This window comes from Chiroxiphia lanceolata, chromosome 3 (genome assembly GCF_009829145.1).
Source record: "Chiroxiphia lanceolata isolate bChiLan1 chromosome 3, bChiLan1.pri, whole genome shotgun sequence".
Classification (NCBI taxonomy): domain Eukaryota; kingdom Metazoa; phylum Chordata; class Aves; order Passeriformes; family Pipridae; genus Chiroxiphia; species Chiroxiphia lanceolata.
Window position 1 is genome coordinate 44,730,331 of NC_045639.1, and position 14,357 is coordinate 44,744,687.

Sequence of the window (14,357 nt, forward strand, 5' to 3'; positions counted from 1 at the left end):
GCCACATCAATTTGTTTCCTCAGCGGATCTTGATCCTCTTCTGTCCTCTAATCCTGACTCCGTGTCGTTCACCTTCTGCTCCTATCTACCTCACTATCCCACCATGACTGCTACAATGTGGTGAAGCTCACTCAATGAGCGGAAGATCGACTAAGATCCACTTAGGATTTGCTGAAAAGTCATGTCTGGATAAAAATAATTGCATTCATTATATTCATAAATATTCCTATATTCATAGTGACTCATATGCATATATATGCATATTTGAGCTAGTAAATCTATTCCCAAGGAAACTTTGCTAACAGTAGCTAAACACAAAGAAGGTAATCATATTTTGTTCCAACAAAAAGTGTTGGAATAATTGCAGTTCCAGACAGTTTGCCACATTAAAAAGAGACAACTTTTCACAAAGAGGCATTCACCAGATTATCAGCTTTGTTAGATTGTAGCACCTGAATCCTGTGCCAAACAAAGAGAAGAAACTCTTAAGCAAAACTCCATTCTCTGTTCAGAAGATACATCAGGAGATCTCAGAAAACCTTTCTGATGGTATTTCGGTATTCTCTTTAAATAATAATTTTCTTTTTTTTCTAATATTCTCTTTAGAAGATGTGTCACTGTTGGCTCTGAACAGCCTCAGCCTTAATATAGGCAAGTCCTGATGAGCAGGTGGAGTATAGAACTGGCCAAAGATTTACAAGAACAAACACTTAAGCCCAGCTCTGTCAGCAGCCTTGAGCCTCTTTCTTAATTTCTCTGTTTTCCTTGCCCTGCTTTGCTCAAAATGGGTTAGTATTGTCACAAATGACTTTTCTGCAATATAAACACAGTGGAGATTTACACTTAAATAGGATTTACAGGTAGAAGTAATTAAAAGATATAAATGTAAGAATGAGCCTGGACATAACCTTATTCATTTACTTATTACTTTGGGGACATTTCAGTGTTACAGGACGGATGAGATGCAATTTTCCCTTACAAAATGAGGAGGCTTCCTCTGTAAACTTCACTTACCCTAAAATTCTAAGAGGACGTACTTCAGAAGAGCATTAAAAGAAGTAAATAAGATTTCAGTTTTACACAGGACAGTGTTATTCTTTTTTCTTAATTGGTTTCCTGAAACGAGTTGTAGATCATGGAAGGTCCCTTATAAGCACAGAGAAGCTCAAATGACTTGCTGTCACATGCACAGTGACACTGGTTTGGCTTACTCAGTGAGAAGAGTCCTTCAGTAATAATGTTGTTCAAAGTCTATTATATAGTAAAAGAAGATCCAGTGTCAGTCAGAATTTCACTAGTCTGTCTTGAATGATAAGTATCAGAGCTTGTCTTTGAACTACGTTTATTGTATTTCTTGTACTTCTTGCACCATAGGTCCTTCATTAGCTTCACAAAATAACTTCTGAACTTCACTCCAATAAATGCGTAGAGCACGGGGTTCACACAACAGTGTAAAAATGCTATGGCTTCAGTGGTGTATTTTGCATAAGCCAATATGTTGTCATTTTCACAAGATTTGTCTATCTTCCCCATGTTTACAGCTGTCACAAGAAGAATAATGTTATAAGGTACCTGGCAAACTAGAAAAACAGCTACAATTAATATGATCACACGGATTGCTTTGTTTCTTTTGGAATTCTGAGCTTGTTGCAAGGATTTGACAATGAAGGTGTAGCAAAAAAACATGAATATGAAAGGTATAAAAAATCCAAATCCAACTTGTAACCACAACAGCAATGATTTCAGCATTTTGCTTTCAGACTTTTTGTCAAATCTGTGATCACAAATCTCTTTGGTTTCATTGATGGAGAAGGTGTAACTTTCACTGTAAATAAAAGAGGAACTAGAGACTAAAACTGACGATACCCACACAGCCAAACAAATGAGTTTACTATACGCGAGTGTTCTTGCCCTGAGTTTAAATGACTTTGTAGCCTGTACGATAGCAATGTACCGGTCCACGCTGATAAAGGCCAAAAGCAGCATGCCACAGCTGAAGTTGATTGCATAGATACCTCGAGCAATTTTGCAAATGAAATCACCGAAAATCCATTCATTAGCAGCATAATTCACTGCCCACAGTGGAAGAGTGAGAACAAACAGTATGTCTGCTATGGCCATGTTGAAGAGGTACACATCCGTCATGGACTTGGTTCTTTCATATAAAGCAAAGGTCATCACTACGAAGACGTTACCAACGAGGCCAATGATACAAATCAATGAATATGCAACTGGCAGAAATGTTTTTGTGAAGTTCCTGACTCCCAGCTTAGAACAAGGTTGCATAATTAGAGAACCATAGTCTGAATAGTCTGGATAATTGGGATAATCTGTGGTACCAAGGCCTGTCTGTAAAAAAGGAGATCAACAGTTATTAGATGAAGATATTAATCTTTAATTCTTCTACAATAGAAACACGATAGATGACCAACCACACACCACAATTACAAATGCATTTAATGCTGCAGAGGAGACTTGTAAGAACTGTCTAGGGCATTTCATAAACTTGTACTTAAAATATGAATGTGGAAATAATCTTTTTGGGTGTCCCAAAGGTCTCTATATTTAAATATATTATGCAGAAAGGACTAGTCTGCTGTCACAAAACTCACAGAAGACTCTAGAGTGTAAAAGTCTGAAGTTGAAGTAAGGGTCTAGTCCTCCTTTACCATCAAGGAAGGGGAACAGACCTTTCTAGCATATTACTCACATCACACTAATGCAGCTTGACTAAATCAAGCCCAAAAATGAGTACTTCTCTCTACTCAGCTAGACAGGCAATCCAGGATAACTAGCCTGAGACAGAGTTACCTGCACTACAAACACCAAACCTGTAGTTACATTAAAAGTGTGCAAACCCAATAAACAGTGGTCTTTGACAGTGAACTCTGCTGCCAGAACCCTCTTCGGCTTATCACTCCTGAAATTAGGATGTTTGGATCTGCAGTCTCAAAGAACTGGAACTTCCAGATTCATTGCTTTATTGATGTACTAATACAGTTTATCAATTAAGTGCTTACAAAATTCATTTTGGCAGTACACTTCACAGAAAAATATGTTGAGAAGAACTTCAAAATACTTTCCCAAGGATTTCTGAAAACAAAATGAAATAGACTGGATTGGTAAAGCAGCACAAGAAATGTGAACAAGTAGAAAAACACAATTGAAAATAAAACATTTACTCTAAACAGAATCTCATCACTTCAACTATATCAGCAATTCACAAGAGCATCTCGGCAAATAACACATCTCTGCAGCAGAATGTACACTTTTAGAAAATAGATTGTTTGTATCAGTATCTTTAAGAGCACAATCTTATACACTGAATGTTTATTCATAGGCTAATAAATGATATATGAGAACATGTGACTCTTACTTCACATTGAATTTGCACCACAACAAATTAAATTAAATTTTACATTCAGAAATTCTGTGTGACAATGGCAATCAGTGTATTGAGGGAAATATGGAACAAATAAACAGCACTACCTTAGTATGCTTCATAACAGTAATATGAGACTGATTCTTTTTTTTCCACTCTGGCATTTTATCAGTGCATCTCAGCACTTTTAATATAACATTACTTGCTCCTTTTTATTACACTAGTGAGGTAAATGAAAGTGCCAGAATGATATCTTCCTATAGTGTAGAAGATAGTACACAATGGATGAACAGACTGAGCACTAGTGTTTTGTCTTTGTTTGGTGTACAGATTTAGAGTGCAGTGTTCAGTGTGCAGTGTTGTAGACTGCACTCTATGAAAATAACTTGTTTTCTCTGTTATCACTGTGATGCCTAACTATTTTACAACTGTTAATTGATTTACACAACATCTTGTGGTGAGGAGGTATTACTACATTTATTTACAAGGAAAGAACCTGAGCACTGAGTCATTAGAATATAAGTATCTGCTTGAGATGTTCAGTTTGAGACACCTACCCCTCTCAACATCACTTTTAAGAGTGCTTAGAATTACGAAGGCCTTCAGTTGTGTTAAGAATTAAATTCATTGACTGGTTGCATGCAAGCTCAAACTTCTGCAAATCAGATCAGACTCTAAAGTCACAGAAAAATAAAACGGGGAACATGCCATTGGTGGCCACATGTGCAAAGGTGGGCTTAAATGACTTGTTTGACCTCATGCAGGAACCCATGGGCAGGAGATTTAATTCCTCAGCATTCCCCTGCTTGAGTTCAGTCCTGTTTTTTCCATCAGCTGTTCTGTGAGAACTGCACCTATCAGCAATGAAGTAATTTCAAGGACTGGATGACATGAGGTCCCATGCTAAGGTTGTAAATGGCAGTTTTGTCTAGAGTTCGTCTACTTTTTGCTAAGCTGTGCTACTAATTAGTAAGAGCGCATGTGTCAACTTTAAGTCTAGACAAGCAAAACTTTCCTGTTTGGGAATTACCTAATTTTGAAAGAGAGAGAGAGACAGATAATCTGTGAAAATGGGACAGATGAAGTCCAGATATAAATGGGAAGTTGCAGGAGGGAAAGGACAGAACACTCCCCAAAAACATAATGAGAATGACTCATGTGGGGATGCTGGCTTACAACAGAGGGCTGCAAATATACTACATATACTACACAATGTTGCTAAGGCATCACAGCTTCTCTGAATTTCCTGCCCTTTAGATAAATCTTCAACCACCTCTCCAGCTTCCTCTGCTGACTTTCGGAAACTGATTTTTAGAAGCTGCAGGAATATGACAGCCTAAAAGTACTTGAACACCTTCTGAAACAAATTTTAAACAACTTAAGGTGTCTCTCAGACTTACAGAGATGTAAAAGGCATACAGGTTAAGTTGTGCAGTTCACCTGGTCCTCTAGCCCATCTCTGCACGACTTTAGTCACCATCTGCTGCTTTACACTCTCTGATCACATCCAGTCAGACACTGACCTTTCACTTAACTGCAACTGCAGTAACTCTTCAGTTAGACAGCACTAAAATGGTACCTGTCTAGGTTATTATTTTAGAAACTGTTATTTTATTGTTGCAAGAAAAACAGCATTCTAGGTATCTGCCATTCATATCTTTTTGAGACCTACATGGTTAAAATATACAAAGAGAGCCTGACAGCATATCTTCTCTGTAAAAGTCACTTTTCATTCCACTTAGACAAAGTCACTCCCAAACATTAGGATAACGTATAGAAGGAAGATTACTGGTTGAAGGCATTTAGAAGAAAGCGAGCACGGGTGTTTTCTGCAGCCTACAAGGAGGGCTAAGAAGGGAGATCTCTTCAGATTAGTACCAAGAAAAGGCTGTTTAGTTCTCAGAAGAGCTCAGCAGAGAGCCTATAGGGAACAGCAACTATTCGTTACAGGAGAGCTGCATAGACTCCCTGACTCTACAGGAATTCACAAAGGCACCACCAGCCACATACTTATTCAGAAAATTACTTCCACCGTCCAGCAAAAGATTCCTGAGGATGGTTGGTATGAGGGTAGTAGCAAAGGACTCAAACTGAAATCAGAATTGCAGAGATCAGATTCAGACTTGATTTAAATCTATTGAGCTGACTTCCTTTTTTGAATTTGAAATGGCATCCACTGAAGTTATTAAGAAGATGCACTGGCTGCTGAGAAAGTTGAATCAGAATACTTATAAACACAATTTTCTTTTTGACTTAAATCTTTCTAACACTCAGTAGGCACCTTTATAACTTATAATCTGCACATTTATGTCTTTATTTAGCCTTAATGTCTTAGGTAAATATAAAAAGAGATTTCCATGTATGTAAGGTGTTGTGTGTGTTCTAACATCGCTTATGTACTACATATGGGCAAATGTCTATGCATGTGCCCTCAAAAACACTTATGTTCTTAATATTAAATATATAAGCCTTGCATTTTTAGCTTACTTTTTTTCCACTTCATCCACATTATCACATTTCTTTTTATTTTGAAAGCAGTATGCGAGTACTCGAAGGTAAGACTAAACCACAGTCTTAAGAATTATTTAAAATATTATTTGAATTATACAAGCAAAATACAATTAATAAAGACAGACACAACAAAAAAGAAATTTTTCTATGAGGAAAAAAATTCAGTCAACTAGTACTTTTAAGAATAGTCCACCTTTGTAAGTACAATCCTACTTACATGTTCACTTTACTACATTCATCACACGTACGTGCATTATATATTACCTATTTTATTTTAGTACTTACCAGAAAAAAAATTGTCTGCAGGTCAGGTGAAAGAGGATATATGATTCTGTTACATTCTATTGTGGCTGCCCCAGGCACATTTACCATCAGCCTCAACACTTTAATTTGAAAAGCAAGAAGTAACAGCATTAGTTAAAGGTACAGAGTTAAACTGAAATAATCACCACTCCCTTCTGACAAGCAATAAGAATAACCTGCATTTTTATGTAAAAGAAAATGTTTCCATGCTGAAAACGTGCAAGCGAGAGGCAAATATTTTATTAATTTTTTAATTAGGCTACCTATGTAATGATATTATTTTTAAAATAATCAAGATAGAATTAGAATCTTAAAAAGTAGGGTGTTAATTGTGACTGTGCTCAGAACACATCCTGAATAATGACCTGTTTTTGCAAAGGGTGGACTAATTGTTATGCAGATGAGTAGTTTCGACATTAATCATTTAAATCAACAAGATCTCTTAGAGTAAAACTGTGAAACTGAGAAAAGTAATAATTACCAAATTGATTCATAGCTGTTTTAGAAGAAAAAATAATAATCTGTTATATATCAAGGTGCACATAATCCAAATTTTTGGCCTGAACTGCTAACACAAAATGTAAATGCCCAGGTGAAGTAAAATGCAATCGTATTTGCCTGTTTTGCACAAACATTTGCTGTTCGTGTGCATGTTGCTCAGGTCTGCTGTCAAAGTTAATTTTAACTAGATACGAAAATATTTCAATTTATGATTCCTGAATTTTAAAACCTATAAATAGTTCTTTTCCAGACCTTGGTTTCTGGTGGCGACTTAGATGTTTGCATTGAGAGGGGGGGGAGAAAAGAAAAAAAAACTAGCAAAAAACCCCCTTCAAACTCCTTATTTATTTTAGAAATTGTGTTTGTGATCCTATTATAGATACCGGATGTCATAAATACAGACAACTTGTAAGATTGTAAGATATGATTAAATTAATAGAATACTGGACCTAAAGAAATGCAGGTTGATAGATGTTGTGCTCACTTATCTTCTTTTCAAAATTGAGCATATCACAATAGCAGTGGCTCCCTAGAAGCTTAAGTATGGTGCTGCTTTCCACTGACCATACCCAGTGAATGAACCTTAAGGACCCTTTAAGTGCTTCTTTCTCATAACTTTGGGAGTGAAGAGATGGATCTATGTCTTGCAAAGCACACTTCATTACACAAAGACAAACCTAAGCCATGGCAGTCATGTAACCAGCAAATGAGTAATAGAAGTAGAAAAATCTCTTTCTATTTCAAAAACATATGTCACTTCAAATCATCAAGTCCATGATGACTTTAATCCATATTCAAACAAGCACTTCTACTGCTAGTAACAGCTTGCAACATCTCTCTCAGACAACAGCCTACTTTTGGAATACCGACAGATTAGTCTGCAAAGCAGCAGAATATTATCAACAATATTTCATGGAATGGAAGTCATCAAAATATAAATCAGAACTTTAATAGCTAGTTAAAAGATAAATCAGAGTTTTAGCTTATCCGTTACAAAAACTATTGCTCATCTTGTTCCATATTCAGGTGTTTTCTAATTTAAATGTATCTTGTGCTTTTACTCTGCAATATATTCAATATCCATCATGAATAACAGTCTTTCAGAAGACAAAAAATTCACCATTTGGTGAATGCCAAAATTAATACAAGGTAACTAGTCACACTTACCTTCTCAACACATTTTCTTTTAATCCAGTTACGAAGTCCAGCCAGCCTTCTTTACAGTTTCTTTGTGCTTTACCTTCACACTGTGGCAAGTGGAAGGAGTTTTTTCTCTTTAACACAACTATTTGATAATCTGCATATTATGCAAATGAAGTCCTCACATGTAGCTAGGTTTTGTTCATATGTTAGAGCTCAGAAAGGAAACCTACTCTCATTTAGCTAATATGGTTATTGTGGTTTCTCAAGTCTCACCACATGTTAGTTTTCTGTCACCACTAATTAAGGAAAGAAAATATTTAAAGATAAGGAAAACAAAACCATTGTCTGAGTTATTCCAGAATCCACATGTTTCTTCGGGAATGACTCAGTAGGTTGCCTTTTTTGAGTCTAAAACAAAGGCAGCATGCTCCCTACATGCTGTTCCATCCTGCTTTCACGTTCCTTCAGTTAAATTTAGATCAGTCTAATCTGATTCAAAAATCTGGCCTCAGCTGAGGTTCTGATCTCTTCATCGTTACTTTGGACTATACAATGTAAACTATGTATTTACATTCAAGTTGTTTATGTTACCTACTTAATTTTTTTAACATGACCATCCTACATTGTCAATATATATTTTTTTCATTAATTCTATGAAACTTCCCTTCTTTTTGTTTACATCTGGCTTTTCACTACCTGTCAAACATGTCAAAACCCTGTCTGGTTTTGGTAGTTCTGTATTTAGTTTTTTGTTCTCCCTATTTCTTCCCCTTTCTTTGTTAAGCTTTTCTAGATTTGTCTTATTACCATCTTCTGTTGTCTTCATAATTTTTTTCCAGCATACATTTTGTAGCATCACTCCCCTGCTTCCCCTTTGATCTTTTTTGTTCCCATTTTCAACCTCCCTTCCACCTGATTCCATTATCCTCTTGTGTGCAGCCCTCCTCATAATACACATTATGAGGTGTCAGTGACTGATATCCATCCCACACTGACTAGCATCCTTCAAAGTTGTACCTACTCAATCACCTCTGTCAAACATTTTAGAGAAGAGAGAGCCCCCCTAAAGGCCTTCTATAGGGTTTTTTCCCTACAGGAGCAGATAGAGTTCAGGAGGTTAAATGGGTAGTGGTTGTAAAGAGAGCACTTGGGAAGGAGAGGGCCTGCATAATCAGTGCATAGGTCTCACCTCTAGCCCAAGATATGATTGCATTTGTAAGACACCACAATCCATCAGTTTTCTTCCACCAACGCACTTGCTATTTAATTTGAAAATGAAGGTAAAATAAAAAAAATGGATGGGAAACTGTTTGCTGGTCATGGTCAAGATTCAGAGGTGATTTCTTGTCAGACTAAACACAGAATTCTTGAAGAGGGAGCACAGTTAGAGCACTCCTCTGCTTCACTGCAGAATCACTAAAAAACAGCCTAGCTTGTAGCTGGCCTGACTTCCAGAAAGAAGCAAAAAGAGCACTGAGTGTATCCTTCCACTGATAATCACCGACTTCAGAATAGCTGGTTAAAGATATTTTATTCTCTTGGAGAAAATGTTGATAAACCAAAGTTTCAAACAAAAAATTATCATATTTTTGATGGAAATTGTTATAGCAAAAATGCCAGTTTATAAAATGCACCAAAATACACAGCTGAGTTATTATATGGTTGTTTATGTTTTATTCTCTTTTGCAGTCTGAGCTTATCAATCAGACTAGGTTTCCCAGCTTTGGACAGAGAAAGCAAACAGTGAGTAAAGTCATTCCATGGTCTAAGGTCTCATAGGAGCTTACACAAGAAAAGGATTGAATTCACAAGAAACAACAACTCCCATGAGACATAAGACCGGGTTTTTCCAATTAACACATTTCAATTTTTCATTAAAATGTTTCTGGGATAGCTAAAGGCATTCTGAAGGAAAAATCTGTTTTATTGAAATCATGGGTTTTTACTTTAAGAAACAACTTTTATCTGATCATGCTGGATCTGGTCTGTTTCCTACAGATAACCCTTCATCTGCTTACGTTAAAGAGGTTTAAGAACCATTTCCAGTGAAAGCATATCCCAAGGTTATGCCAGAAGCAATGAACCTCTATAGTGATTAACGGAATGATACAAACCCTGTACTGCCAAGGGCCAATTGAATGAATATGCCAGGCTGTAATCTCACTTATCTACTTTCTCTGCCCACAAGAAATTGTTTTATAGAGCAGAAAATGCATGTTTGTTCCTGAAAACCCAAGAATGAATGCATAATGCAAGTCATAGTCCCTTATTTTGCACTACCTGAGCAATGATTTGCATACAACTGTACATCACCCAGACATTTTCTTTTCTCCAAGAAGATTACTCTCATTGTAAATGTCCTTTCTGAGAGGGAAAGTGGTCTCGTTCCTGTGTATTCCCAGCCCAGTGAAGATCTATATTTCAGAATTACCTAGTACAATATTTCTTGATCCCATCTGGGTCAATGAATCCATGAAACCAAGTCCATGTTACTGCAATATTTACACATTTTGGCAAAATGAGACCAAGCTTAACACAGCAGCTACACTGAAAATCTTAAAATCAGACTCTTGCTAAAGTGGATCTAAATTTTTTTTCAAATTAAGTATACCGGAACAAAGAAGACAAGATATTGCAAAATATTTCCAAATAACTATTGCTTTCTGAAGTCAATGGTCTACTGCAAGAAAGTTCTGCTGAATTGTCTGCCAGTGTATCATTCATTTACATTAGGCTGTAGAGGACAAGTGAATTTCCATTTCAGAAATGCTGCAAACACAAGGCAAAGATACAAGCAGAATTAAGTATGCAGTTGCTGAAATCATTTCTACGGTTTTGATCCTGTAGTCAGATCATACTCATTGCGGTAATATTTTTTTCTTGCTTACTCAGTCACTCACTCTGTTTCGTGTCTCATTGAAATAACTACCAAAGTAGTTTCTCAAAGCCTGTCATCAGTCTGTACTCCCAAGCATTTACATTTTAACCTGAGAACGTTGAATTCATTGACCTGGTTTCTTTTTAAAGTTGTACTTTCTTTATATGACTATTTTTACAAGAGACCCACACCATGGAATGTCCCAGTCCCATCTCTCTTGCAGTAAGCTTCATGGCCTAAGAGTTAAAAGACAGTTTAAAAGGTGCTTGCATGGCTACTGATGCAATTGGTTGCTTAGTACGGAAATGTTAGGGCATCTGGGATCCTGGCTCCCACCTAAAACCACAAATGATGAAATGGAAGAATGAAATTTGAACTTTTGTCTGCATAGTATGCAGTTGCTACCTTGGCTGGATACAGATCAGAGATGGCCAGCGAGTGCTTTTCAGCACATGGACTGTGATTTTACAAATTGTAAAGATGAACGGGAGGTGTTGTCTGACCACTTCAATGAGACAATGATTTGTCTCATTTTACTTCTATACCATAGTGTAGGCTGTAACCGCTAACCACACCAATGACCTGAGGCTACCCAGAGAAAAACTGCCACAGGAGGTTGTTCTGCAAGGAGGAAAATCTTCTTACACGTCTTCTGCACAGCAGAAATTACTGTTCCTAAACAGTTACTACAGAGATGCCACTTGTGCATGCTGGTGTAGGAAGGAAGTTGTGTCCTAATCACAGATCCTCTCTCTGGTTGGATGTTGATTAATGAGATAATCAAGCACATGTTTAAAACATTTTGGTTTTTAAAAGCTTTAAATGTTTTGGGCACTTAATTCATACTGCAGAAGAGTTGTACCTTGGTTCCTTAAGAGAGTTGAAAATACCCATGCATTTCTGTGTGGATTAGGAGGGAAAGGAAGCACACACTGGGGTGTTGTGCCAAGCAGATGACAGGGAGAGTGGTTGCTGACACAGAACCCTTTGCTGTACACAGCTAACATATCTCTCTGAATTCATAGTGCAGCAGATAGTTAACTTTTCACTTCCCTTCTAAAAGTGGGCAGCTGCTGTTATCGTTTGATCTCTAGGCCTTTAGGCATGCAATCACTTACTGGTGGTTTGTGCTTTGAAAAAATTGATTTTTCCACTGTGATTTTAGAGGTGGTAAAAAAAGTAAAAAAAAAAAAAGTAGCAGGAAGCACATTACTGATCATTTCCTCATGGGAGCAGCAAGCTGGCAATTGCTATTGATTAATTCTGTGCTGCTCAGAGAATGTAAGCATGTCCTTACATCTCACTTCTGAGAGATGATGGTTTTGTTTCCATAAATATAATCTAGCCCACACTAAGAGAGGAACTTGCTAATGCTGTGGGGCAGATATGTTCGAGAACCAAGCAGCACAGCTAAATCTACTGAAATGATACTATAGGGCAAGAGCCTGAATAGTGAAGAACAGTAGATGGTTAGGCCAAGCAGGTATAAATCTCCTGCCAGGCAGCACCAATAGCACAAAGGGACTGATCAGTTCAATCAGTTCAACAGATCAATTCTGACATTGATTTGAACTTTACAGCTGTGTGGTGGATTGACCCTGGCTGGTTAACAAGTGCCCACCAAAGCCACTCTATCATTCCCCTCCTCAACTGGACAGGGGAAAGAAAATATAAGGAAAGGCTCATGAGTTGAGATACAGACAAGGAGATACACGGATTACTGTTGTGGGCAAAACAGATTTGACTTGGAGAATTTACTACCAATCAAAATCAGAGTAGGGTGATGATAAGTAAAACGTATCTTACAAACACCTCCCCCCACCCCTCCCTTCTTCCAGAGCTTAACTTTACTCCCAGTTCTCTACCTCCTCCCCCTTAGTGGTGCAGGGAAAAGCAATTATGGTCAGTTCATCACAGGTTGTTTCTGCCGCTGCTTCCTTCTCAGGGAGAGGACTCCTGTGGTCTGTCTGTGAAATTCTCCAGCATAAATCCTTCCCACGGGCTGCAATTCTTCATGAACTGTTTCAGAGGGGGTTCCTTCCACATGGTGCAGTCCCTCAGGAACTGGTTGCTCCAGTGTGGGTCCTGCATGGGGTCACAAGTCCTGCCAGCAAACGTGCTGCAGAGTGAACTCCTCTCTCCGCAGGGCTACAGGTCCTGCAAGGAGCGTGCTCAAGTGCAGGCTTCTCACAGCGTCACAGCCTCCTTCAGGTATCCAACTGCTATGTTGTGGGGTCCTCCAGGGGCGGCAGATGAATCTCTGCTCCATCATGGGCCTCCATGGGCTGCAGGGGCACATCCTGCCTCACCATGATCTGCACCACAGGCTGCAGGGGAATCTCTGCTCCAGCACCTGGAGTACCTTCTCCCCCTCCTTCTTCCATGACCTGGGTGTCTGCAGAGCTGTTTCTCTCATATGTTCTCATTCCTGTCTTCTTTGTCTGCAGTGGCTCTTGTGAAGGTTTTTTTCCCCACTTCTTAGCTGTGTTATCCCAGAGGCTTTACCATGATCACTGCTAGGCTTGGCCTTGATCAGTGGTGTGTCTGTGTTGGAGCCATCTGGCATTGATTCTATTGGATACAGAGGAAGTTGTAGTACCTCCACTACCAAAACCTTGCCACACAAACCCAATACAACCTGGAAAAGCAGAAATTTTGCTACGACTCTTAGCCTTGTCAAGGAAACTTCTCCATCTGCAGCAAGCCAAGACTTTTTAACAGATCTCTCAGTGTTTCTTCCTTACCCAGTGCAAAAAGTGCCAGATAGTTCAGGTGGCAGACTCAGTACAGCCCCCAAAGTATCCATTTATCTTACTGTAAGTTATTTTGATGTCTGCAGCACCTTACTCATCTCTTCATAGTATTGTCCCTGCTCATTGCAGGGGGATTGGACTAGATGACCTTTAAAGGCCCCCTTCAACTCAAACTGTTCCATGATTGTATGATTATATGATTGTGTTGTGCAGCATAAACATGTTCTTTACTGATGGGGAAAGCACGTGTGCCTGTGAGGACTCACTGGATAAAGCCAGCAACTGTTAGCTACCCATGGTCCTTTCTCCCCAGAATGTTTTGGTTGCCTCCACCGCCAAGATTTGGGAAAGTGAGCTAGTATTAACCACTTCCTGCTTCACTGCATCTTCCTCCCACTTCATTGACCAGGCTTGGCAGGCATCTAAATTTGCACTGGGCCATCACTCATCCCCAGTGGGCTCTTACTACTCTGAAGTTTTAGTGCCTATTCCAGGAATCACCACCTAGGTGCTAGCAGGGATGCCCTCATCAGGATCTGCAGCTGCCCCCCATGGCTGCTCTCTGTGGCCCCACACAAAGCAGTCTTGGCTCTGTCTGCTTCCTCCTACAAAGAAGGACAAGGAGGAACTTACCTTTACATACCCCAGCATAGTCTTTCCATTCAGAGGGGACCATCTTACAGATATGTTTCCTTCTCTCACCGTCAAAGTAGTCTTTCTGTTCACATTCAACTGACCTCACCAGTCTGTGTTTGGAGACAGGATCAGAACTCAGATGGTAATATTTCGCCCAGCAGTCTTGTTCTTTCATAACTTCACAGACACAATATTGCTTTTCCTATTTCCAAGTTCAGTTTCTCCAAAAATACCTCTGACCATTGCTACC

General features: G+C 38.6%; 1 protein-coding gene across 1 annotated transcript; it reads right to left on the minus strand.

Annotated features, from left to right (window-relative positions):
• Positions 1–1,254: 1,254 nt before the first annotated feature.
• On the minus strand, positions 1,255–3,029 carry CCR6 (C-C motif chemokine receptor 6). The gene is made up of 2 exons (XM_032682220.1): positions 3,021–3,029; positions 1,255–2,349 (listed from the first exon to the last, which is right to left on the minus strand). The coding sequence occupies exons 1-2, from the start codon at positions 3,027–3,029 to the stop codon at positions 1,255–1,257; spliced, it is 1,104 nt and encodes a 367-aa protein (XP_032538111.1).
• Between the last annotated feature and the right edge of the window lie 11,328 nt (positions 3,030–14,357).